The sequence below is a fragment of the Doryrhamphus excisus genome, chromosome 16 (assembly GCF_030265055.1).
Source record: "Doryrhamphus excisus isolate RoL2022-K1 chromosome 16, RoL_Dexc_1.0, whole genome shotgun sequence".
NCBI lineage: Eukaryota > Metazoa > Chordata > Actinopteri > Syngnathiformes > Syngnathidae > Doryrhamphus > Doryrhamphus excisus.
The window spans coordinates 7,437,698-7,462,663 of NC_080481.1; the positions used below are offsets into that span (position 1 = coordinate 7,437,698).

At 43.8% G+C, this 24,966-nt stretch overlaps 3 protein-coding genes and 1 non-coding gene across 5 annotated transcripts; 2 read left to right on the forward strand and 2 right to left on the reverse strand.

Annotated features, from left to right (window-relative positions):
• The first annotated feature begins 2,785 nt into the window (after window positions 1-2,785).
• On the forward strand, window positions 2,786-11,490 carry LOC131104674 (uncharacterized). Its single transcript, XM_058052121.1, has 10 exons — window positions 2,786-2,970; window positions 3,728-3,873; window positions 4,089-4,170; window positions 4,325-4,460; window positions 4,637-4,839; window positions 4,905-5,041; window positions 5,129-5,270; window positions 5,352-5,633; window positions 5,728-10,585; window positions 10,659-11,490. The coding sequence occupies exons 1-10, from the start codon at window positions 2,845-2,847 to the stop codon at window positions 10,667-10,669; spliced, it is 6,123 nt and encodes a 2,040-aa protein (XP_057908104.1). The 5' UTR covers window positions 2,786-2,844; the 3' UTR covers window positions 10,670-11,490.
• A 1,443-nt stretch (window positions 11,491-12,933) lies between these two features.
• On the reverse strand, window positions 12,934-20,493 carry LOC131104445 (vascular endothelial growth factor C-like). Its single transcript, XM_058051623.1, has 8 exons — window positions 19,184-20,493; window positions 16,095-16,335; window positions 15,831-16,021; window positions 15,624-15,754; window positions 15,452-15,555; window positions 15,090-15,224; window positions 14,824-15,025; window positions 12,934-13,566 (listed from the first exon to the last, which is right to left on the reverse strand). The coding sequence occupies exons 1-8, from the start codon at window positions 19,283-19,285 to the stop codon at window positions 13,455-13,457; spliced, it is 1,218 nt and encodes a 405-aa protein (XP_057907606.1). The 5' UTR covers window positions 19,286-20,493; the 3' UTR covers window positions 12,934-13,454.
• Window positions 20,494-23,127: 2,634 nt separating this feature from the next.
• Window positions 23,128-23,209, reverse strand: trnas-cga (transfer RNA serine (anticodon CGA)). The gene has a single exon. It is a non-coding gene; the product is annotated as a tRNA-Ser (tRNA).
• Window positions 23,210-23,622: 413 nt separating this feature from the next.
• LOC131104384 (small integral membrane protein 11-like) lies at window positions 23,623-24,958 on the forward strand. 2 transcript variants are annotated; one of them, XM_058051492.1, is made up of 3 exons: window positions 23,623-23,714; window positions 24,495-24,702; window positions 24,776-24,958. In XM_058051492.1, exons 1-2 carry the CDS (start codon window positions 23,700-23,702, stop codon window positions 24,681-24,683), a joined length of 204 nt encoding a protein of 67 aa, XP_057907475.1. In that variant the 5' UTR covers window positions 23,623-23,699; the 3' UTR covers window positions 24,684-24,702; window positions 24,776-24,958. The 2 variants fall into 2 exon arrangements, with proteins under 2 accessions (XP_057907475.1, XP_057907474.1); XM_058051491.1 differs by having other exon boundaries at window positions 24,495-24,693.
• The last annotated feature ends 8 nt before the right edge of the window (window positions 24,959-24,966 follow it).

Consider the following 24,966-nt stretch of genomic DNA (forward strand, 5'->3'; position numbering starts at 1 on the left):
TAGTTTGGAGGTCAAAGGTCATATGACCTGGAAGCTATTGATAGAATTTAATTTTTAAAAATTATATAAAATCCCAGCAAAGTTGAGTAGCAAAGCAATAAGGCCTGTATGATACGAGCAGACACGTCCTACTGATACAAGGTGGTTTAGAGGTCAAAGGTCATATGACCTGGAAGCTATTGGTAATGATTTGTGTAAAAAATTCATTTAAAATCCTAGCAAAGCTAAGTACAAAAGTAAAAAGGCGTGTATGGTACGAGCAGACAAGTCCTACTGATACAAGGTGGTTTGGAGGTCAAAGGTCACATGACCTGGAAAATATTGGTAATGATTTGTGTAAAAAAATTATATAAAATCCCAGCAAAGTTGTGTAGCAATGCAATAAAGCTTTTATGGTACTAACAGACAAGTCCAACTGATACAAAGTGGTTTGGAGGTCAAGGGTCATATGACCTGGAAGCTATTGATAATGATTTGTGAAAAAAAATCATCAAAAATCCTAGCAAAGTTAAGTAGCAAAGCAAAAAGACGTGTATAGTACTCGCAGACAATTTCTACTGATACAAAGTGGTTTGGAGATCAAAGGCCACATGACCTGGAAGCTATTGGTAATAATTTGTGTAAAAAAAATTATATAAAATCCTAGCAAAGTTGAGTAGCAAAGCAATAAGGCGTCTATGATACGAGCAGACAAGTCCTACTGATACAAGGTGGGTTGGAGGTCAAAGGTCATATGACCTGGAAGCTATTGGTAATGATTTGTGTAAAAAATTCATTTAAAATCCTAGCAAAGCTAAGTATAAAAGTAAAAAGGCGTGTATGGTACTAGCAGACAAGTCCTACTGATACAAGGGGGTTTGGAGGTCAAAGGTCACATGACCTGGAAAATATTGGTAATGATTTGTGTAAAAAAAATATATAAAATCCCAGCAAAGTTGTGTAGCAATGCAATAAGGCTTTTATGGTACTAACAGACAAGTCCAACTGATACAAAGTGGTTTGGAGGTCAAGGGTCATATGACCTGGAAGCTATTGATAATGATTTGTGGAAAAAAATCATCAAAAATCCTAGCAAAGTTGAGTAGCAAAGCAAAAAGACGTGTATAGTACTAGCAGACAATTTCTACTGATACAAAGTGGTTTGGAGATCAAAGGCCACATGACCTGGAAGCTATTGGTAATAATTTGTGTAAAAAAAATTATATAAAATCCTAGCAAAGTTGAGTAGCAAAGCAATAAGGCATGTATGGTACTAGCAGACAATTCCTACTGATACAAGGTGGTTGGGAGGTCAAAGGTCATATGACCTGGACAGTATTTATAATGACTTGTGTAACAAATTCATATTAAATCAGATTAAACATTATTTGAAAAACAAAAAGGTGTGCATCGTACTACGAGGCCAGTTTTCATATGAAATGGATTTATTGTAAGTAATTCAAAATATTAGCCCAATAATTCAATCAATACATTTGTCAATGACTTTTTATGCAGCATAGCACTCGTATAACACCCAAACTTCACAGATAAAATTAATATACTGCTTTTTAATACTCCAGCAATAATTTGTGCAGAAAGTAATAACACAGTAACCCAAAGTTCAGCAGCTGTAAAGGGCAGTGCAGGACATGAGATGGGGACAGTGAAAACAATCTGACAAATGGTGTCCCTTTAGCAGTTACAGTTGTTTTGAGGATACAGGCTGTCTACCAGTCTGGTGGCCCTGGAGCAAATATACCAGTGTCTTTTCCCTGAAAGCAGCGAGAACACCACTCAAATAATTAATCTGTTATAGCTCACCAACAGTTTAAGGTATGCATTGTAATATTAATATAAAGTGATTAACATAAATGGGTTTTCCCATTCCCATTCACATTCAATGGGTTTTTGAATGTGAATGTGATTTTTGTATTTCATTTGTTAAAATTATTTAAATACAGTAATGCACGTGACAAAAATGTGGGCAAAATAGAAAAAGCGTAAGCTACATTTCTGAGGCTTATTTGATTTCTTATGCTTTTATGCTTGTGCCCCGCGGCACACGCCAGCACTAGAATGAAGCGCAATAATTGATGTTGCTGTAATGAGTGCTGACAAGGGCACGCCCCCAAACACTCACATGGTTTATGCACTACTACGCCAGAGAATGGAACCGAAGAATAAAAAATTGAACAAATATAAGAAAGAATGGGAGAAAAAAGAGCACAGAAGCATTGGATCTGTACTGAGATGGGAAATGTGGATTTTATTTCATATTGGTGCATTTACTTAAAACACTATGTCCAACTTGCATATCACAAAACTCCATAAAATTAGCAAGTATTTGGACATAATCTACATGCTTTCATACCAGTTTGGGCACTGTTAAGCCCCGCGAGTACCAATTTAGGAACAGATACTGGATATGTGAACGATACCCAACTCTACTGCAAATTTCTAGGTATGTGAGTTATGTGTTAAAGAGGAACAAGAAGGACAAGGATATAAGAGGTTTTACACTAAGCCTATTTGAGATGGCTCACGTTTGTCCTTTTAAACAGTTTTTGTTGGCTTTGTTTACTTGTTTTGCGGTTGCATATGCAAAATACACGTCTTTTATCCGGTTTTTGACGTGTGTTTAATATAATTTAGCTGTTGCTTGTGCAAAATACAATAATAAACGTACATACTGATACCGTTAACAAAGTGGCCTCTGTTCTGTTTTATACAAGTTGCCAGTTGGGCTTCTTTTCTTGGGCTGCTATTCATAGAGGTGGCTGTGTGATTCTTTCGCAAGATATGGCAACATTGCAGTCGCTGTGTGTTGTGTGGCTGGGCTGCTACGAGCGAGGCTAGGCAGCCAGTATGGCGGAGGAGGGCAGTGTGTTCGAGTTGGAGGGGCTTGAGAAACAGTTGCAGACATTGATAAGTCGTTACTCAAGCGACGAGTTGCGGGGAAACGGCAACCGATTCTGCCTCGACTTTTGCAAGGTAGGGAGCCGAAGCCGACATTGTCGTGTTGTCGATGGTGTTAGCATTAGCTTACTCCCCTCCCCCAGAACTGGAAGGCTAGCATTAGCGGCTATGCTTGTTAGCATTGGCTGGTAAGATTGAGCATGTACCTGATTTAAAAATGAACATTGTCTCAAAACGAGTATTTACATCCAAAGATAATCAGAAAGATGTCAATCATTGTTCCGGTAACGACTGGCTTGATCAGCTAGCTTGCTAATGCTGCTTTTCGCCTGAGCCAGCTCGCACGAATTTACCAGTAAACTTCGAAAGACTGTTTATTTTTTTCTATTTTGTTGTATTTGTATTTGCTGATTAACCGAGGTGACCAATAGGTTCAAACCCCCCATCAAAAAAGGTGATTGTTTATAAATGAGTAATTATTATAATCAACTCATCAATTAGCCAAAGTTTGACATCCGGCCAAGTCATCGGTTTCGTTTTAAGAATAGTGGTTTATGAATTACTTGAATCACGTGGATTTTACCTCATGTACTACACTTGTGTAGTAAATATAAATGTATCGGCATGATACGGTATATTTAAATGACACATTGAACCTGAAAGTTAACTTAAAACACTCAATAGCCATTCAAAGCGGCTGCCGTGTGTACATCACCTTAGCAGGAGCGTATCGGAATGGTTTCATGAAAGTTTAGTGCATCGCCGACTTCAAAAAACACACACTTGATAAGCAGGTGGCCACACGTCCTGTTTTGTTGTGTCCTCCATGTAGCTGGTGGAAGAGTATGCCTCGCGATGGCAGATGCCACTCCCTCGGCTCAGGATCCTGGAGAAGGCTCTCTGCCACTTCACTCGGGCCTCATCCTCCTTCACGTCAAGCTGCGATCACGTGATTCACACACTCAGTAGTTTGGCCTTGTAAGTACAAAGTCAACCTCGCAGAGGGTGCCTTTCTTTACATATCAACTTTGGATACCATTGTTTCAAAACTGCAGTGTCTTTTTTTTTTTGACCATGGAAATATCCTCACCGGTCATAATGCACATATTATTCACGTTTATTATTCACATTATTCACTTTTATTTCTCTCAAAAACGTTGCTTATTTGTTTGTAAATATTTATTTGCCCACAGGAGTGTGTTTGAGTTGCTGCTTTTCTTTGCTGAAAAAGATTTCCCCCAAGAGCCACTGCTCGGCTTCCGCAGTACATTCCAGGTGAATACAAAATCATTCTGCGGGTTTGTGCGTGAAATTAGGAAAATGCATCATCTAAGTGTGTTGAAGTATCTTGTTTGTGTCAACTTTGGAGGAGCACATTTCTGTGTGCTGTCAATATATGCCACTGATAATGTCCTTTGGCTCTTTTTAGGAATGTAATTTGGCCCTTGCGAGGTATCAGAATGTTCACTTACTTCAGGTGGACCGACTGATGCGGGCTGGAGGCGCCTGGGCCAGTCCAACCTTGCAGGCAATACTCAGTGAGTCCAGTTCACCTCAGGATGAAGGTGAGTGATTCTCATTAGGTATGTCTGACCGATATTGACCAATATTGGCTTAAAAATGAGCTACAGGATCAACATTGACAATATCGGTCATTGGCAATAACTTGTGAGACAATAATCATCCAGCAAAGTTTGTGATCATGACAGACCTACTCACATGTGATTTTGATGTCCCTCAGTGGACGCATGCCTCAGCTCTGAGCTGCCAGTGTTCTTCGAGCTCAGGGTGCGCTACCTTTTATCCTGTGAGCGAGTCAGCGAGGCTTTAGCGTTGGCTAAGTCTTGCATTCGACATCCGACGGCAGGGCAACACTTGTTCTTCCTCCAGGTCTACCTCACGTGGCTTTACAAGTCATCGCAGCATGATCGCCTGCGTAAAGAGGTGGGTGCAGAGAATGGTGTCAGTATGCGGTGTGCTGGAATTGCATTGTATTCGCTTTCTTTTAGCTGGGCGACCTCAGCGGTAAAGATGCAGTGCACATCATCTGTAGTTTGGAGTACGAGGAAACAAATGAGCTGCTGCTCGCCCTGTGCCAGGTGTTCCTCTCCCAGCAGCTCTCTCGGGGTGACATGTACTACATTTGGTGAGTCAATTTGAAATGGCTTCCTTTTATTTATAGTGCATTACCATGAAGCAATAACGTATAGATCACCACTTGTGCCCTGTGCAGCGAGCTTGTTTTTGTGTGGAGCAACCTTCACAATCGACTGAAAACTTCCAAGCAAGCTTTTCTTGAGGAAAGTCGTCAGCTTATGCTATCTGCCTCCAACGTCAACTCCATCTTCCCCTTCATCAGAGTTGTACTGCAAGAGGTGAGAATGGAACAGGTATATGGGGTGTATGGTCGTTTCATATTTTGGACCATCTGTAGACGTTTGTGTTTGTTTTGCCAGCTGGGTGAAGAGGGCATCCAGTTTTGTGTGGAGCTTTGCGCCAATTCCTTGAAGTCTTGCCTCCCGTGCAACGCAATCACCAAGTCGCTGATCTATAAAACAATCGCTGGCCTCCTCCCCAACGATCTGGAAGTCTGCCGGGCATGTGCGCTCTTGGTCTTCTTTGTGGAGCGCAGCGTGGAGGCCTACAAGATGGTGTATTTGCTCTATGTGCTTCCAGACCAGGAGTACCATGTTGAGCACAGCCCCATCAGAAACCAGATCCGCTTTGAAACCCTGCAGGTGCAAAGATGTACAACATTTGCAGTGCTTCTTTTTTCGGATATTTCAATGTCACATTAAAAGTCAATTGTGTTTGGGGTTTTTTTGCATGCAGGTCTTGAAGAAGGACCTTTACTTTGACCCCGAGTTTTGGAACCTCATTACTTTGCGGACCAATTGTTTGAAGCTGATGAGCAAGAAGGTGCTTGATGCCGCCCTTGAAGAAATTATGGCGGAAACATGGGTCACAAACTATTGTGCCAAAGAGTTGTCCTGCGCCTCAACAGGAGAGAAAGATCACAACAGAGCAGCAAAGAAACGCAATCATAAAGACGGTCACAATAAAGAAGGTAGCGCTGAGGAGACGTCCAAAAGACTAAAGTTGGGCCAATTGACTGTTGACGGTGCTGCAAAAAAGAAGAGCAGCCATGCGTCACAGTATGCAAAGAAACCCTCTCAACCTTTGAGACGTTCATTTTGGCAGCTTGACAGGATCCATGACGTTGGGTATGAACAGTTGCGACCAGCGACCCGACTATCTGAAAAAAATCCCCCCAAACGGACAATTCAGAAACCCAAATGGCTCATGGAAGACTCTGGTACTTTGCAAGAGTCAAAGCGTAAAAAACAGAACCAGTCATCTGCCCCAAGGAGACCTGAATCTGGTCAACTCAAGAACAACACAAAACCCAAAGTAACGGTAAACTCCTGTACCACGCACGAGCAGGAATGTGATGAACCAGCATCAGCTCCGCAGGTCATCCTGGAGCTGTCCTTACCCGACAATGAGCTGCTGGGAACATTCAATGAAGATAGTTGCAACAGACAGAAAGGCTACCCTCAGATGCTCCTTTATAAACCCACAGTAAAGCTTCCTGACACTTTGCAGCCGGCGAAGGTGCCCTGTGGTAAAGAGGTCATCCTCAGAGCAAGGGACGCTACCATGTTTGTGCAACATTTGCACTGCTATGCGCAGAGGCACAAAGGAAAAGGTAATGGGTCCAATACTCATGGATCCGTATCAACAATTACACGCTCTTCTGCGCAAGGCAGTCCACCCAAACAACCACAGAGAGGGCTTTGTGAGAAAGGTAATGCGGAAACGAGGGATGGCACAAGTTTGGAACAAAATAACATGTCAGCAAAAGAGCTCACAGAAGAGAGGGTGATTCAAGAAGATTCTCCTTCTCACAAGTTGGTTGGAATAACGGATTCTATATTTTCTTGTAATACTGCAAACTCTCAAAGCACAGATAAAATCCCACACACTGCGGCTACATGCCAAGAACTCTCTGAAGAAGCCTCTGTTGAGATGAAGGTGACATTTGCTTCACAAAGCTCAGCAGTAGGGAAAGCCACCCAGCAGCCAACCCAAGCTTCCAGTAATGCACAAAGCAGTCCTGAATACACCTCAGTGGTTTCCACTAAAATCAATATTCCAAACACTGGAGATGGAGAGGCTTTTGACAACATAGATGGGCAACAACAGCTAAGATCACTTCATTCTCATTTGGAAAATGGCAAAAAATGTACCGACAAGGCCAAAGATCCTCAGATGAATGCACCTCCTCAGCATTCTACTCATCTAAATGACATCTCTGCCTTAGAAACAGAGACAGCCACCAAGCTTTTGCCTGTTAAGCTTCCACAAGACAAGGAGAATCACCAACGTCCTACATCCTCTCCTCACAAGGCATCAACATCTGTATCTACCGTAGAAACCAAACATCTGCCTGTTAAAATTCCTCAAGACACGGAAAATCACAAACTTCCCAGAGCCTCTCCCGCCGAGGCATCAACATCTGTGTCTACCTTAGAAACAGAGATGGCCCCCAAGCTTGTGCCTGCTGAAGTTCTTCAAGACACACAGGGTGACAAACGTCCGACATCAACATCGGTGTCTGCCTTACAAACAAAGATGGCCTCCAAGCGTCCGCCTGTTAAACTTCCTCAAGACATGGATAATCACAAATGTCCTCCAGTCTCCCCCACCAAGGCATCAACATCAGTGCTTCAAAATAAATACAATGTTCCCGATGCCTCCAGTCGAACAATGCCAGAACCAGCAACCTGTGCATCTATGCAACATAAAGAAAAAGAAGAAAGGTCAGTGTATGTTGAAGAAGACGACGATGATGACTTTGAAGAAGTCGAATCGGAGGAATCCAAGTTGGAGTACTGCTGTACGTTTTGCCAGAAGGTTTTCAAGGGTAGACATGTAGTTGTGCACGCAATGTTCCATTTCCGCAAGGATGAGTGTATGTTTTGTGGAACCATCTTTAAAGACGACCTCCTGGCCATGATGCACCTGTCTGATCATATCGAAAAGCTGAAAAGAAGTAAAGCTGAACAAGACTGCGTGTCCGAGACCAAAGATTCCTCTGCACCGAAGAGCTCTGCCAAAGCTAAGGCTCCCAGCAGAACATCAGGCAGTCACAGTAGCAGGAGACTGAGGAAGTCTTCTCTCCGTAGCAAATCTGTCACCCAACCGGATGCACATTTATCGGAATCCAGGTGTCTGCGATCAATGACAAAACCAGGCGACAAACAAAATGAACACGCAGCCGGCAAATCTCCCGCCCACAAAGTAAATGGCCACATTGACACAAAGAATCAACCTGACCAAATTAAACGGGCAACCTCAAAAGCTGAAGGAAAGCATCCGCATCCACCACAGGCCGCAGAAGACAAAGCAGGTGAGCGCAAGGGGAACCATAAAGTGGCAGAAACCTTGGACTATTTTGTGTCAACGGTTCCGAAGAAGAAACCTCTGGAATGTTCAAAGAATAGCGTAAAGAAGAACACGACAAAGGTAATGAAAAAGAAGAAGGCAGAGCCTGTAGAAAAAGTTTATTGCCCAGCAGATGGATGCAGTTGGTTTACAGACCTCGCCAAAAACCGTGTTGCACTCCTCTACCACGCCCTGGAGCGTCACCGCGGTGACATCAAACCGCTAGAGCTGTCATTCCAAGTCGCAAACAATAAATGCAGTATATGCATGCGGGTTCTATGGAGTTTTGAACATTTTCAGCATCACGTGGAAAGACATCGACTCAGCCCTCGGCATCCTTGCCTCCATCTGGGTTGCACCGCCAGATTCAAAACGGGAATGGAAATGAGACGACACGCCAGAAAGCACAGTCCACTGCAGGCAGTGTGCTGCTTACCAGGTTGCTCCAAACTATTTATTTGTCTGTGGGCACTGAACCTCCATGAAAAAGAGCACTTCGCTTCCAAACCTGCCAAGCCAATAAAGAGTGTGGACCTAGAGACGGAAAATAAACCTAACAGCACAATGATGAAGAAAATAGATGAGGATAAACCAAAAGCTGTTGCTGCAACTGTAGAAGGGAATTTGAGCCAGGCCGCTCGTACATTAAGGGGGCAGGCCTCGATGGAAGCAAATACCGGCGTTCCTCCTCCCGATGTCAAAACATCTGTGATAAAACAAGAGCTGAAAGCGAGAAAAGAGTCCAAGGATTTAAATGTTTTAACAAATCTTTCCAACAAGGACAGCACCCCACCATCAAGAAATCACAGTCTAAGTTTGAGGTTAAGGAAATGGCAAACAAGAAAGGCTAACCTCATGGCGGCGAAAACCTTAACGACGCCGTTCTTTGGCCGCTGGGGCAAGTTGAGACACAGGTTCAAGAAAAGCCAGGTTAATGTAAACACGATAGTTCCTCGAAGAAGAGGGCGTCCGCCAAAGTCAAGGAAAGCAACCCACGATGAAAACACCACTGCAGGTAGAAACGGTGAAAGTCTAAAGACCAAATCCTCCCAGATCCCTGCAGCCTGCCTGGAGGCCACAGGGTCTCCCACTGTTGGGAAGCTGGAAATGAAGGAAAAGCACGACAGCGATGCTGCCAAGACAGAGATGCTGCAGCATAAGGCAAAGTCCAAAAAATCACTAAGCGACAAGACAGAGAGTGTTCAAGTAGAACAAAACAAAGCATCTGACCAAGGCTCTACTGCTGCATCTCACAATTCAGTCCTCACTACTGAGAAATCGCAGAACGTGAAGAAGCGCTGTGCTTCAAAAGACACTGACTCTTCAGGGGCCAGCAAGGCAAAGAAGCAAAAGGTTACATCAAGAAAAAGTCCTTTGAAGGAGTCTGCAGTCTCGGTAGGTTCAAAGGAATTAGCCCTGCCAACATTAGCGGTTGATAACATGACAATGGTGGACAAAACACTTTCAAGCCAATGTAGCCCTGCCGATTGTCTTCCTGGGAATACCAAGCAGTGTGTTATTAAAAAGAAGAAATCTCTTTCTTCGGAAGAAAGACTTAATCGGAAGAAAGGTGGTCAAAAGAAAGCCGATGCCACAGACGGCCTCAATTTGAAAAGTAAGTTGAAGAATGCGACCAGCGGAGGCCCTGCTTCCACCAGTCAAGATGAATCCACAAAACCGTCACCCCTAGCCTCCAAAAAGAAGTCAACTGCTACCCAGGTTAGGAGAAACAAAGTGGACAAGGGACTTAAGAAAGAATGTGAAAGAAAGACTGCTAAGGAAGAAAATCTGCATCCGGTCCAAAGCATTTCCGCTCAAATAGCCACTGAGCCAAAAAGTGAAGAAAAGCCTGAGCTATTGGACAGCACCGCCGGTGAACATGGACACGTACACAGAAAGTGTGCCGTAAGCAGGCGCCATCACTCCCAGAAACCAAATCAGGATGAAATGTCAACGCTATGCATGGACACGTTGGCAGAGTACGGAAAGAAGCACATGCGGGCGCCTCCCACGGTCTACCTCGACGAGAAGTACATCACAATGCCCAAACGAAGGAAGGAGGTATCGTCCGTCCAGTCGTATGACTTGAACACCGTGCCGGTAGAGGCTAGCGTCGCCGGCGTGTCGCAGAGGCAACGGTGCGTCAATTGCTTCACGACGTTCAGCAGCGCAGAGGAGCTACAGGGTCACCTCCGACTCCAGCGCTGCTCCAGCCTCTTTGGCTTCGACTCTGATGACGAGGGTGAGTGTTTCAGCTAAATTAAACCAACTTAGCCCACTAGACTTTACGTTTGCATGTCGTCTTTGTGTTGCAGGGAATAGTTGAATTATTGGCCTCCAGTCCGCGTGAGTGGCTGCAGAACAGACTGGACCTGGATGAAGGCTGGTTGGATCCTGACTCATCAAGCCTCCTCTCTTGAGGGACTTGGACTTGCCAGATGGTGACACTTTTTTTTTTTGGATAACGGAAAATAGCCAGTCCATTAAAGGCCTGCAAAACAGAACTCCAGTCAATTTTTGCAGAGCAGTTTGTACTGAAGTGCCTGCTCTGGAACCACAGCACTGATTCCAGATGCTTCACCTGTGGAGCAGTGTTGGACTTTTGACAGAACTGCCACTTTTTCCTCCATCAGTAAGCCATAAAATATGCTTTTTTTTAGTTTTGCACTCTTCTCATAACCCTGTCATGCTGTTTGAACAATGTTCCAGTGAAACGCGTTGCTTAGATTGAGTCTAAGTTGCTGTAATCGGCTTTGGTTTTAATTGAAGCTACTAACATGAGTTAACTTCTGATGCTGCCACTAGGGGTCAGTGTGCACTCAACCTCTCTACCCTCTCCTCAGCTCAAGTATAAGAGATTGTTCTCTCTTTTTTTATATACAGGATTTGTTCCACTGCACAGGTCATTTCCTAAACATCACATCATTGAGTTTTGTTGTTTTCACAAGCCTGTCCAAGCTGGAGACATGTCCCTCTTGATGAGAAGATACATTGCAGTCACAAAGTACTGTTTGCAGGAAGTGGGTGATATTTATTTTATTTTCTATATTGTAAATATTAGGAGAGTTTCAATTGCTTATATAAGGGGCTGTTGAAATTTGGTTTATATTTGTTCTTGGAGAGAGAATAAACTTATTTCACATTTTATTGATGCTCTCTGGCTTTCTATTGCCACTAACTTGCAGTGTATTTCTTGTGGCTCATAACTATTGGGATGTTTGAATGAAAGGCAGAGCACGGACTACTAAGTGTAGCCCGAGGCTCGCTCAGACTGCATGCCTTTGCATGTCAGTTGGTGTCGTATAATTGCACCAAGATTAACGCTTATGGTTTAATTATAAACAATGGCCACACACATCATCAGTAGATCATTTAATTGAAGGTTTTTAAAAAAATGTACTAGAAAGTAATACGACGTAAATATTGAATAGTGTATAAAGAACAATATTAACGTCTCGTGGTGGACTTAAGCCAGGGGTGTCCAGATGTATATGTTTATGTATATTATAGACGTTATGTATATTACTTGAGTCTTTATATGGATTCCCCCCATTTTTGCTGGGGTTTTTTTTTCTGAACATGGACAGTCTGAGAGCCCTTTTGCCAGTCATACAGTGTCTTGGTCTTAATGGGTGGAGGCGGGGCAGCTAGCATACACACACACTGCAGAAGAGTGTAATGTAGTAGAAATTATATTCATAGGTTGACATATATTTTTACATTAAAAGTAAAAATACAAAATGCTATCAAAATGGTCTTGCCCCTTGACAAATGTCACATTGAGGATACGTTAATTTATTTTAGTGCAAAATAATTAACAGATTTTTTTTAATTGTCTGGGTCAATCATGCACATCATTTGCATATTTGCAGAGAATGCGCCCCCTTGTGCAAAATGATGGGTTCCCGTGTATTGCACTGGTCTTAAAATCTAATTTTATATACCTTGGTAAGTTTTATTTTTGTAAAGGGACGTCAGTCTCATAACATAACTTTCTCAAAGTAATTTTCCAAAAATTACAACTTTATTTGTCACGATATTACCACTTTCACGGTCCCCCCTCTCCCGATTTATTGTATGCTCTTATTTATTGTTTGTTGTCTTTTATCTTGTATTTTATATTGGTGTTTTTTATCTCCTGTACAGCGACCTTGGGTGTCCTGAAAGGCGCTTTTAAATAAAATGTATTATTAGTATTATTATTACTTTTAACAACTTTAATATTTCAGCTTTATGCTACTGAAATGACACTTTTCCCCTCATATTGTTATTCTTGTAAAATTACAACTTTTTCTTCCTCGGAACTGTTCTTCAAAACAGCCCCAGACCATCACACTACCACCACCATATTTTATTATTTGTATCATGTTGGTTTTATATTTTTAGAACGTGCTCCGAGTAGCACTTTGGACACCCCTGACATCAGCCCTTCTGTTTCGCAATGTTGGCAGCAACAGACATTGACTGGGGGGGGGGGGGGATTATTGGACTTAAATGCAGTATTTGTGAACATACCAATGCTTTAAATATTGAGAAATGGGATATTTACATGTAACATTGCTTTGGATAATTTAAATGAAAAGTACTACAGCAGAAACTATACGACCTTTTTGGGGTGAAAGAGCATTTAATATGATTGTAAATGAGATGGATGGAGAGTTTATACACTCTGGTAAGGCATGCAGGATACATGTTCATCTCTGCATGCGAACCCAAATGCTTCCATCTCCCAGCTCGCCGTTGCCTTGAGCTTATTTCCTCTTCAGTTTGCTCTGTCATTATCTTCTTCCACTTTCCATTTCAAGGAGAGCATTGAGGGCGTGCTTGCTCCGGCACGTTACAGCAGGTACAGTATCAACGCTGGCCGGGGAAGCCGATTGATCCTGATCTGTCCTGCTGACATGTTCCACCGTGGCGTGATTGGACAAGGAGCCGCACGTGGACACTGTGAGTCGCATATCTCGGTCCACCCATGACACAATACATTTCTTTGGAAGCATTGTCAGTTGTGTTGTAATCCAGTAAGTGCTCATTTGTTGTTATGCTCCACCTTGTCTCGTTCTTGTAATCAGGCCACAAGTTTCCCAGGGTTTTAAGGGCTCTTTCCACGGCTAATTCCACTCGGGCTTCATATAGTTGGGGATACACTGGCAGACTTGGTGGCTGTAGTAAAAGCCTGTCAGGCACGCACGTCTGGGCGTCCTGCAAGGTAACCTGTAGCAACTGAAAGAGGAGAAAACATTCCATTACCTGAAGAAGCTAATATGTATCCATCTGTACAAACCACTGCATGAGTTGCTGGCACCAGCACCGTTCATAATTGAATAAAGACACTGGCATGGGGACCATTTTATGAGAATAAACTTGTAATATTATGCAGAAAAATAAATTAAATAAAGAAAATTACCCAACAGCAAAGATTGGTTGGGGAAAACAACACCATTCATTTATTCATTCATTTTCTACTGCTTTTTCCTCACGAGGGTCAAGGGGTGCTGGAGCCTATCCCAGCTGTCTTTGGGCCAGAGGCGGGGTACACCCTGGACTGGTCGCCAGCCAATCACAGGGCACATATAGACAAACAACCATTCACACTCACATTCATACCTATGGACAATTTGGAGTGGCAGGTGTCTAGCATGTTTTTGGAATGTGGGAGGAAACCGGAGTACCGGAGAAAACCCACGCATGCACGGGGAGAACATGCAAACTCCACACAGAGATGGCCGAGGGTGGAATCGAACCCTGGTCCTCCTAGCTGTGAGGTCTACGCGCTAACCACTCGACCGCCGTGCAAAACGACACCATATTATGAGAATAATATTATGGAATTTCATAATTTTATGGAAAAAAACATTTCCCAGAAGAAATTTGGAATATTCAGAAATTATGTATTTATTTTTAAACACAAGCAAAAATTGGGGGAAATGAGAAAAGACTATAAAAATAATCAGCTTTATTGTAATATACTGATGTTTCTATCATGTTAGTATATACTTTATAAAATAGCAAAGTGGCCCTTTTTTTCTGGCCATTCCTGACCCCCCCACCCCAAAAAAGAAGATTTGAAAGATGACTTGCACATCTGAACTTTTCCCTCACGGCTCAGCTCATGTCTGCTTGTGTGTTTTTCTTTGGGCCCTGTCACTCCATCCATCTGCGGCTGCCCGGCGGCATGATAGCTGCTCTGCTCACTGTCAGCGAGTTCAGGCCTCTCGGGTCAGAGGCCTCTCGCATGCGAGCTGTGGGAACCGCAACGCACGCTCGCAGCGAAGACCGTGGTTGGATGCTGGGGATATCTCATGTCCATAAAAGGAAGCATCGAAACAAAAGTCAATGGAGAGTGTTTCGCGCGAGGAATGTTTGACGTCCGTTTACAGCGGCTCATATTTGGTATCGCGGAGGGGTGGACCACGGCCTCTTATTTGACAAAGCAGCAGATGAATATCCATAAGCGCTCGTATGTGTCCTCAACCTTACCTGCAGGTGTTGGGGTTGAAGCGTTTGCCCTGCCGGAGACATGACTGTGGGCTCTCCCTGCACTGACACAGGCAGGTGTCTGGGTTGAGGGGTTGATTCCCAGGACACTGTGCGGCACACACGCAGCCGCACAGGTCCTCGTCCCACCGCTGGCCGACGGGGCACCACTTCCCATCACCCTGACCTTCACACTGACATTCACCTGCAGGGGAACGGACGCCTTCATGATGCATCTCCTGCTCACTGAATACGCTGCACCCACTTACATGTGTTGTGGTCCAGTTTCCAGCCTGGACCGCAGCTGGCCTCGGTGAGCCCATTTCGACAGATGCACTCGCAGCTGGTCTCCTTCAGGACCCTGTTGGGACCGCAGAGAGCTAGCAGCCCCGCGTCCAAAGCCTCTGGAAGCCAACAGAGAAAAATCAACACTTTAAGGCGAATAGAATGAAGAGTGTTGGGATTATAAAAATGTGTCTTTGGTATTGAATGACCGTATGAAAGTATTGCTTGACTTATTGCCCCCCCCAAAAAATCACGCCAGGACCCGGGATGCAACTTACCCTTACATGTATGTATTTTACTGCAAAATAACCAATAATCTGTATGCATGCACATCCTTTGCACTCACCCGTGTCTTTTTCCGAGTAGATAATGGCATCTGCAGACACGCACATGCAGTTCACCGGGTCCCACAAGAACCCTGAAACACAGGGGACGCTGGGAGGGGAACACCTGGACGGACACACACAGAATAAGTGCGCACGCCTATGACCGACCATGAGCGTGATCTGCCCGCTCACAGGTGATCTGTTGCGGCCCGTCTGATGATGGAGTGAAGCGGCCGCTTTGGGAGGCACTCGCACGCCGTGTGGTTGACAAATGTTACCATGACAACGGAGCGCTCCATCCTGGGTGGAGATAGCTCCATCAGCTGGGAGGACGAAAGGCGGTAAGAGTTGATGACGACGATGAGCGCGAGCAGCAGCGCAAGCAGCAGTCATACTCACAGTCTTGTTGACGAGCGCGTGACTGGTGTTTGCGCAATAAAAGGCTTCGTTGGTGCAGCACCCCCCGCAGCGATGCAGCGCCACACAGCGGGGGAGGTAGAACTGACTGGTGGATTCTGGGTACTCTTTGGTGACCTCGATGCACACCTCTCTGGGCTGGCATGAGGTGCGTTGGATCTCTTCTAGGATGACTGGTGGTGTGTGCGTAACTGCGTTAGTGAGCGGCGACGCTTTCAGAAGCGACAACGTGTGCGGTATTTATACCTCCGAGAGTGCCGTCCACCTTATAGAGAGCATCCTCCCTTAGCTGCACCCACTGATTGTCACGGTTAGGGTGCATGGCCGGGCTTGCCGAGGAGGTGGGAAAAGAGGAGGAAGTGCCAGGCCACGACTTCTTCCTCAGGCAGTGATGAAGCAGATTATATCCAGGGTAGAGAAGCTGGAGTAGCTGATCCATGCTCGTCACGCTCTGTAGGCTAGTGTGGTCATCTGACAACACTGGAGCCTGGAGGACAGGAAGGAAGAAGTCGCGACTTTATGAAAAAATAATAATTTACAGTGATTCAAATTTATGATACATACATTTTACGTTTAAACATTGGTTGTCACGCGACGGTCATGTGACTATTCTGGCTTTTAACTCGGAGTGAGTCGTATGGTCCTGTGTCTTTTAGTTCTTCGTTTTTATTTATACTTTTATTGCTTTGTTTCTTGTTTTTAATATTTTAATATCTATTTTACAATTTCATTTCTTAAATGATCTTTTAGTTTTGGATTATTACTTTTTATTTTTACTAGTCTGTGCAGCACTTTGGAAACTCTGTTTATAAAATGTGCTATATAAATAAAGTGGATTGGATACAGCCTCCCCAAAATGGCATTGTGTGTCAGGTAAGCTAGCTCGTTTCAGAAAGTGTATTTTCTGCTCCTTTTGAACTCAACATGCATAAAATGGGTATCAAACATTACACATCAACTGTTCTTACATTTCTTGAATTGATTTATGTAAAACGATCCATAAATATATCTAGCTTGTCCTCTTTGAATTGCTATACAAAGCCACAATAGCAAACATGCTTATAGCTTATAGTCTCTCTGTAAATTTCACGGTTTCAATTATATATAATGAATATTTAAAGGAATACATTTACCATGAGCACCCAATGTGAGATATATGTAACATGACATACATGAATTAGTGTTTTTTTTAGCGTCACAAGTTTAAATATGTGTATCACAGGTTGACATGTATTGACTTAGTCGTTCAGAACTCGCGAGTGTTCCACTGAATCCAGAAACTCGTCTCTGTTAACTTGTTCAATTCCTCACCCCTGCTACCGCTATCTGAATTTAAAAAAGAAAATCAGACAACATGAGATGGCAACATGTCATTAAATGTTGGTGGAGGCAGTGAAGCCTTATGTGATTCCTCCATGATGGGTAATTCGAGTGAATCGAGTAACAAATTCACAACATTTGTGAATTGTTCGACAGCTTGATTCAAGTACTCAGTTCACTTTGGGGGGTGACTTATAATAAGTCAAATTAGTAAAAAGAATCTCGTTTTGAGAGATGTACAAGTATAGAATGAGTCGTTCATAAATTGCGAGTATTTTACTGAATTGGGACTCACGGGTACTTGATTTGTTAACTCTTTCAATTACTCACTCCTGCTAGTGCTAGCTACATTCAAAAATGTACAAAAATGTTCAAACATGTCAGGACATGATTAATGCAGGCCAAGTCGTGGGAGGTGGCTGAATTTTATGCGCATACGCTCTGTGATGGGTGATTCGAGTGAGTTGAGAACCCGATTCACACAGGTTTCTGTGAATACGCTCGGTGATAAGTGAATCGATAACCTGTGTGATCTGGGGCTATATTCCCCATCATTTCCTTTAAACGGAGATGGGGCTGGGTTCTTATGGGTTAAAGTTGTGTCGCACCACATACTGTGTTCATCACTAACGTCAGCAGGAAATTCCGATGAAGAGAATCAAACCGAATTCTCCTTTTGAAGTTGTCAATTGCCAGTGTGTCGTAACATGTTGCCGGTGGCTGCTGTTTGCTATTGCAAATTGGGTTGTGTTCAAACTTTCTTTTCATTCATTCATTTCCTCTCTTTCCCTCATGTCTTTGCAATGCCGACATGAGGTCATCGCTGTGGGAGTGTGAGGTCATGTTGTACCAATGACCAGTCCAGTACTGTGGGGTGTGTCCGCTTTAAGCAACGTGCGGCCTGTTGTTTTCACTATGCAATGACTTCATAGTTCCTTCGTTTGTCTCTGCTCTTTGTTGAAGAGAAACGGGGAAAAACGGTAAACTGATGCCAATGTTTGTAGCGTCCTTGACTACCTTTCCTTGTGAAAAGTGAGATGTTCACCAATTTCTTGGTCACGTTCCAAGCTACATGACATCCTCCACTTCTTATGGTCCCAGAGTCACATTGTAGAAGTTATAGTAATCCGTCTCTTACGGTGAATTTAGTTCAGACCCAACCGTGATAAATGAACAGTAGGAGTCCTTATTTATTAATCCAATATATTTGTATATCGAGTGTTTACAACCATCAAAATGTAAATATTAGAGCCTTCTAGATATGTAAATGTGTTCCAGTGCTTGGGGAGCTGGTGACGTCAGAGTTGAGTTTGAGCTTGGCTTGGGTTACGGCCGCAACAGCAGCCAGCGTTAGGGATTATTTAGCCTCTTGTGGGACCTCCAATAAAAGTCTCTTGTTCCAGGGCTTGTGTGTCTCACCGAACATTACAGTAACATTACTGACACCTAGTGACCAATGTGTGATACTACATATCATCTTCATAGTCTTCAGAATGCCTTATTTTTGTATTCATTCACTTCATTTAACAATTTTTTACACTTGAAAATGAATAATTTGGGTAAAAAAAATGTAAAATCTGCTTATATATGTGTTATATTTTTGAAGAAGCGTGATAGAGGGAAGTTGTAAAGCACAGGAGTATAATCTAGTTTTGCTGTCCTGGTTGGTAGATTGCAATCCTGTTTTCTACCATTTGGTTAATATGGAGATTACCAGTAGCAAGTATCCAACTGTAATTTGGCCACACCTAGCTTTTTGCCATTTTCCTTGTAGGTTGCTGTTGTTGAGCTTCCTTACGGTAGTTCCTGTTGGCCAAGTTGAGGTAACATGCATTCTAACGTCGGTTCTAGTACACCCCAGTCTTTGTATCATTCACTGACCTTTTGACACAAAATCAAGGTATCACCATCTTGGAGCAACATGGGAATAGGAATGGTACACGGTGGCTGTTAAACGGTACGTGCTGTATGTGTGCTGTGTACTGTGGTACGTCCATGTTTGTGGAAGTTCTCACCTGGGTTCCCATGTCCTTGGCTGGGTAGTAGTCCATGTAGTCTTGTCCTGAGCACAAGTTGCTAACATTAAGAATCCATAGGAGCACGGCTGGTATCAACATAGTGAGGAGGAGGTGAGGAGGTGGATGAGAGTCGAGCTGAAGTGAAAGTAAGGGTGGAGGAAGAAGAAGAAGAAGAAGAAGAAGGAGATGGAGGTTTGTCACAGGCTGCGATTGTGTCCGGTGGTCATTTCTATCCGGGGACAAAGTTGCTCTTCCGGCACAGGTTGTTAGAATCTGGGAAGCCAGCGGAATCCAGCATGATGGAGAAAAAGGTCTACTCTGGGTCACGGCGCGCCTCCTATGTCGGTGTGCGTCACCTCAGAGGATGTGTGACGTCTCGTCTCGCCGCATGTGTGTCTCAGGTGGGACGTCAGGCGAGGTGGCCCTCTGCCCTCTTTTTTTTGTTGCTTCTTCTCGCCCTTCACACTTGCCTTCTTTATCTCTTTATTTTTCTTTTCTCCTCACACGGCAGCAGCTGCACTCTTCCGTCCCTCTTGTCTCCTGCTCAGACTATCCGTCTCTTCCTCCAGAAACCTTCAGGGCAAAAAACCTTAAAATGTGACGTGCAAACGAACACGCAGAGCATCCGAGAGAGTTAAAAGGCGGGAAAATGAATTCCAAAATCCTGTCAAAAATGCAGAAAGCGAAGCGAGTCTGGTTTTTGCAGGGTTGGAAACTCTCATGTGAGAAAGAAGCGCGGCTGCAGGCAAACGTCCTGGTGGAGTAAAGGAGAAAGAACACCAGAATGGGAGATTGTGGGTGGAGCCCAGTATCTGGGGGATGATTTATGCATTATAACTGGTTATACTGGCACTCGTTCTTTTCCTTTTTTCACAGAAATTGCAGGCTTTTTTTCCCCTAATGCCATTGACTATTTTTACTCCACATTCCTCATCCCCGTCCATCACACGTTCCTCAACCCCCAGCCATCTTTCTTCCATTCACATGTTGAAGGAGTGCATGCTCACCTCTGCTTCTAAGTGCCTTTTTATTGGCTGTTAGCTGTCTGCTGCACGGTTTCTGCTTTACATCATTCTGCTGCGCTTCTTCCGCTAATGAAAAATGAAATGACACCTTTTTCCTGTCATGCACTTCTCCTCCCCACGATGCTTTTAGTGCCCAAGGTCAAGCTTTGCATACTTCCATGAGAGCCCCAAGGCTGAGGGCATGTGTGTCAAAGGAGGAGGAGGAGGAGGAAAGGTGATCAGCAGAAACCCGACTTTGAGTTATTATCTTACACCCCCCAGTCCGCCCCACCCCCGCCCTCCCAAGGTGAAGCGGGACGGCGGAATACATTATAAGGACAGACGAGACTTGAAACAGACAAAGACGAGAGGATGGAGCCAAGCTGTGAGAAAGGGGAGTGTCTGGGAACTGCTTGGCTGGGGGAAAAAAAACATCCGATTCCCCCCCCTCTCTCTCTCTTTGGCAGCCTTCTGAAGGATTAGAGACGCACATGCACGCACACGGTGGCAAGTGTCTGCATGCAGGTACGCTTTATGTGTTGAAATCTGTGCAAGCCAAACTCCACATTCCAGTCATTGCTGTCTCCATCTTATCATGTGAGCTCACGGCAGAGAATTAGATATGATAGATGTGTTTTTTATATAATGATGGCCTTGCGTTTGTTGTGTTTAGAAGTTTGTGGACAAATGTGATTACAAATTGGTTGAACTTGTTGTCTTCTTTATTTGTTTGATGACATTCCTGGTGCTCCCCCGGTGTAATAATACAGAAGTATGAACAACCCCTTCCTGTGCTTTCAATTGTGGCATTTGACAAAAGAAAACACAGAGAAAGCATGTGACTTAAGGAAGCAAGGTGGGGGGTGAAGGAAACCAAAGTACTTGTCAAAGGCATCAAGGAACTGGAGAAATATCGAAGATGATATCATCACCCAAACAGAAAACTCACATTTCATATATTTCTCTCAGATGTAACTATGATATACTGAAGTATAATTCCTAGCATTTCATACGTGTCAAAGGATGTGATTGAAAGTTACATTTAGTTTATGGAATAGTTAAGGACAAGTCCTCAATGGGACTAAGGTTTGTGGAGTTTCCTGGCCATGGACCCAACATTTTTGTTATGTTTTGTTCCCCGAGCCAGTTAGTTATCACTTTTGCCTCAAGGCCAGCTGCTCCACCATGCTGGAAAAAGCATGAATGGTTGGAAGAAGGCGATGTTCTAGTACCATCCTTTATTCATGGCTCCTTTGCTGACAAGCAACCCCACACGCAGGCCTGTCACCATAACACATTTTCATCATTGTGCTACAAATTCATTCATTTTCTACCGCTTATCCTCACAAGGGTCGCGGGGGTGCTGGAGCCAATCCCAACTGTCTTTGGGCGAGAGGCAGGGTACACCCTGGACTGGTCGCCAGCCAATCACAGGGCACATATAGACAAACAACCATTCACACTCACATTCATACCTATGGACAATTTGGACTCGCCAATTAACCTAGCATGTTTTTGGAATGTATGAAACCTGAGTACCAGGAGAAAACCCATGCATGCACGGGGAGAACATGCAAACTCCACACAGAGATGGCCGAGGGTGGAATTGAACCCTGGTCTCCTAGCTGTGAGGTCTGCTCGCTAACCACTCGTCCGCCGTGCCGCCCACATTTTGATCATTGTGCTACAAATTCATTCATTTTCTACCACTTTTCCTCACGAGGGTTGCGGGGGGTGCTGGAGCCTATCCCAGCTGTCTTCGGGCGAGAGGCGGGGTACACCCTGGACTGGTCGCCAGCCAATCACAGGGCACATATAGACAAACAACATTCATACCTATGGACAATTTTGAAGTCGCCAATTAACCTAGCATGTTTTTGGAATGTGGGAGGAAACCGGAGTAGCCGGGGAAAACCCACGCATGCACGGGGAGAACATGCAAACTCCACACAGAGATGGCCGAGGGTGGAATTGGTCTCCTGTGAGGTCTGCGCGCTAACCACTAGACCGCCGTGCTACAAATTATCATTGATAATCAATGTTTCATTCACATTTGAACCACTAGAAGGTACCCAGGTACCCAAGGAGAGTGTACTGGTGTGAGCCACACAAGCTTGACACAGAAGTTGCCTGTACATATGTTGTTTAAAATGTATGCCATATACCCGTATTGAATGGTTACATTTATTTTGCAATGTAGCGAGCGACGCTGTCTGTGTCCACGCACCATTTGTAAGATTATTGGATTCAGTCAAAATTTGTACTCCAGTATTGATATAGTTACTGTCAATGTTTATAGTAGGTTTATAGTGTATACTTCTTCCCATCTGATATCTTGTGTAGTAGAAGTACTGCCCAAGTCAAACACGAGTAGTCTAAATCATGCAGATTTCCTCATGACCTCACATTGTTATCATTATTACTACTAGGCTTTTTGTACAATGCAGTCACACCAGTTGTTGTTGGTTTTTGTTTACTTCTCAGTGCTTAATGTGTGAGTGCACAGTGCAAACTGAGTAACAGTTCACTATAGAGGTACCTAGATTTTCAGTATGAATATGGAGAAACCATTGTTGTCCTCCATTCTGTAGTACACTAATCTATGGAGCCGCAACTCTGCCATTCCGTTTTGACATTGTATAAAAATATTGTATTGAAGTGAAATGATATCTTGTTTTTATGCAGACATTAGAAAAACTGAATAATTGTGTTTTTATACTGTGGCTTGTGAGGGTCATAACATCATACCATTCATATTTTATTCACTCGGCTTCCAAATTCCAACAGCGTGATCCTCCAGCGCCATCGAGTGGTTGAGAGTTTGCGATGCACAATGTTTTGACACGATTGTCTTTCTGGGTGATGTATCGTCTGTTAAATTTGCAGATTGACTGACGTCTGAGACGTTCGCTTTTTGAGGCTGGAAGAAAAAAAATTCGTCACGAACAGGATTCGAACCTGTGCGGGGAAACCCCATTGGATTTCGAGTCCAACGCCTTAACCTCTCGGCCACCGTGACTACGCAACCTAAAGGAGGATTTTTGATCTTAAATCTAGACTCGTGTGTCCATGCATGACCAACATAATGAGACAAACCATAAGGGTTATGGCCACCCAGTTCCGTCCCTTTTACTATTAGTCTGATCCGTTTACAGCGTACATTAATCGCCATTTTGGGAAGTAACTTATAGTGTACACTTGGATACTGCATACATATAATAGATTTCCTGCTGTCACTAACGGCGTTGTATTGCATTCTAATGCAATGGTAACTTATGGGTGGCTGTGGGCTTCTGGTTGTTTTATCTGGGTCCTTAACAATTGACCAAAATGATTTCTACGCATCGCTATCAACAGACAAAATCAGTGCAAATAACCAGCTCGCGTTTTGTCCCACGGGCCCAGAATGCAGCACTAGAGGAATTACATTATGATTGGCTACTTTAGGCCCCGCCTTCTTAATGGGAAGTTGTCCTCCAGTGTAGTTCACCAACAACTCATAAGCGAAAATGATTAACTGGAAGGTAAATGATCTCAGATATATCGTGTTACAGGAACGGTTAATTATGTGCTTATTGTAACTCGTCGACCGGGTTGTGTTCATTTCTACAAGCCGTGAACTGCTTGTCTGAGCTGCGCGAGCGTCGTGCTAATGCTATGTTCCTACTAATAACAACACTAGGATGTTATTGGTTTATGTCCTTGTCGTGAATGCGAGCCTAGCTAGACGATGATGAACGTGTGTGACCCCAGCTAAAGCGTACAGTTACACCGCATGAATGATTGTGTCACTCGGTGTGTAGTCAGGGCAGGCGCATCGAGCCAAATATCGATATCATCGATGCCAAGGGTAATATCCGTATAGGATCCATACCAAAGTGATATTTTGGAGTGCAGTCTGTTCATTTTTGACAAATAGCCTGATTGTTGTGTAGCTCATAGGGTTGCATTAGGATTAGGAAGACTTGTTCGTTTGTCACAAATTATTTTGTTGTCTGTCTGACGTGTTTGTCCAAAATCGTAAAACTATTCAAGAATTTAAAAAATAAATCAAGAAATACTAGCAATGTTTTTACTTTTTATGGGAACGATATCAAAACATGAAGTATCGCCCACCACGAGTGTGCAGCTGCCAGGCTTTCTCAACCAAGCCCATCCCTCCTTTTGACACTGGGACAGATTTAGCATCCCGCCCAGATTTCCCAGGCCTTTGTGGGTGTAAAATATCGTATGAGGAGAAACATCTATACCATGAGGATCTCTTCTTTCTCTTCTTGTCACTTAATTTGTCTGTTTGTTGTCAGGCTTTGGACAACGTACCCATACTCTTGTACATCTTGGCCCTGAAAACGCTGATTCTGTGTTTGGGCTTTGCTGGGGTGAAGATCTACCAAAGTAAGAAGGCTGAGGCGGCGCTGAAGCAGCAGCAAGCTGAGAGGAGGAAGTTGGCTCAGCGGACACAAGAGCTCATTGACAACTTGAAGGAAGACTGAGACCAGTCAGGTGCATTTGGTACTACATCGGACATATTAAGTCCATCTTTTTCATAGGTTGTAGTCTCACCGGGTCTCTCTTCACTTTCCAGGTGAAACGACACAAGGTCCACTATGTCAGTTTTATACGTTTCCTACCGTTTTTCTGCTTTCTACATGAAGCCATGAGTACCACACTATGTATTTATTGCAGTTTCTTGTCTAAATGTCATGTGTGCTGGGGGTTATTTTTTTGAATGTGGATGATTATTAAACCCCAATGAATGACAGCAGTACCTGGGTT

What these genes read in the sequence shown, in the direction of transcription:
- LOC131104674 (XM_058052121.1), top strand. Translation starts at nt 2,845, where the DNA reads ATGGCGGAGGAGGGCAGTGTGTTCGAGTTGGAGGGGCTTGAGAAACAG. An exon ending in ACACTCAGTAGTTTGGCCTT is followed by an intron (nt 3,874 to 4,088) that starts GTAAGTACAAAG and finishes ATTTGCCCACAG; the next exon opens with GAGTGTGTTTGAGTTGCTGC. An exon ending in GCTTCCGCAGTACATTCCAG is followed by an intron (nt 4,171 to 4,324) that starts GTGAATACAAAA and finishes GGCTCTTTTTAG; the next exon opens with GAATGTAATTTGGCCCTTGC.
- LOC131104445 (XM_058051623.1), bottom strand. Translation starts at nt 19,285, where the DNA reads ATGTTGATACCAGCCGTGCTCCTATGGATTCTTAATGTTAGCAACTTG. An exon ending in CTACTCGGAAAAAGACACGG is followed by an intron (nt 15,225 to 15,451) that starts GTGAGTGCAAAG and finishes GTTGGCTTCCAG; the next exon opens with AGGCTTTGGACGCGGGGCTG. An exon ending in TTCAACCCCAACACCTGCAG is followed by an intron (nt 13,567 to 14,823) that starts GTAAGGTTGAGG and finishes CTCCTCTTTCAG; the next exon opens with TTGCTACAGGTTACCTTGCA.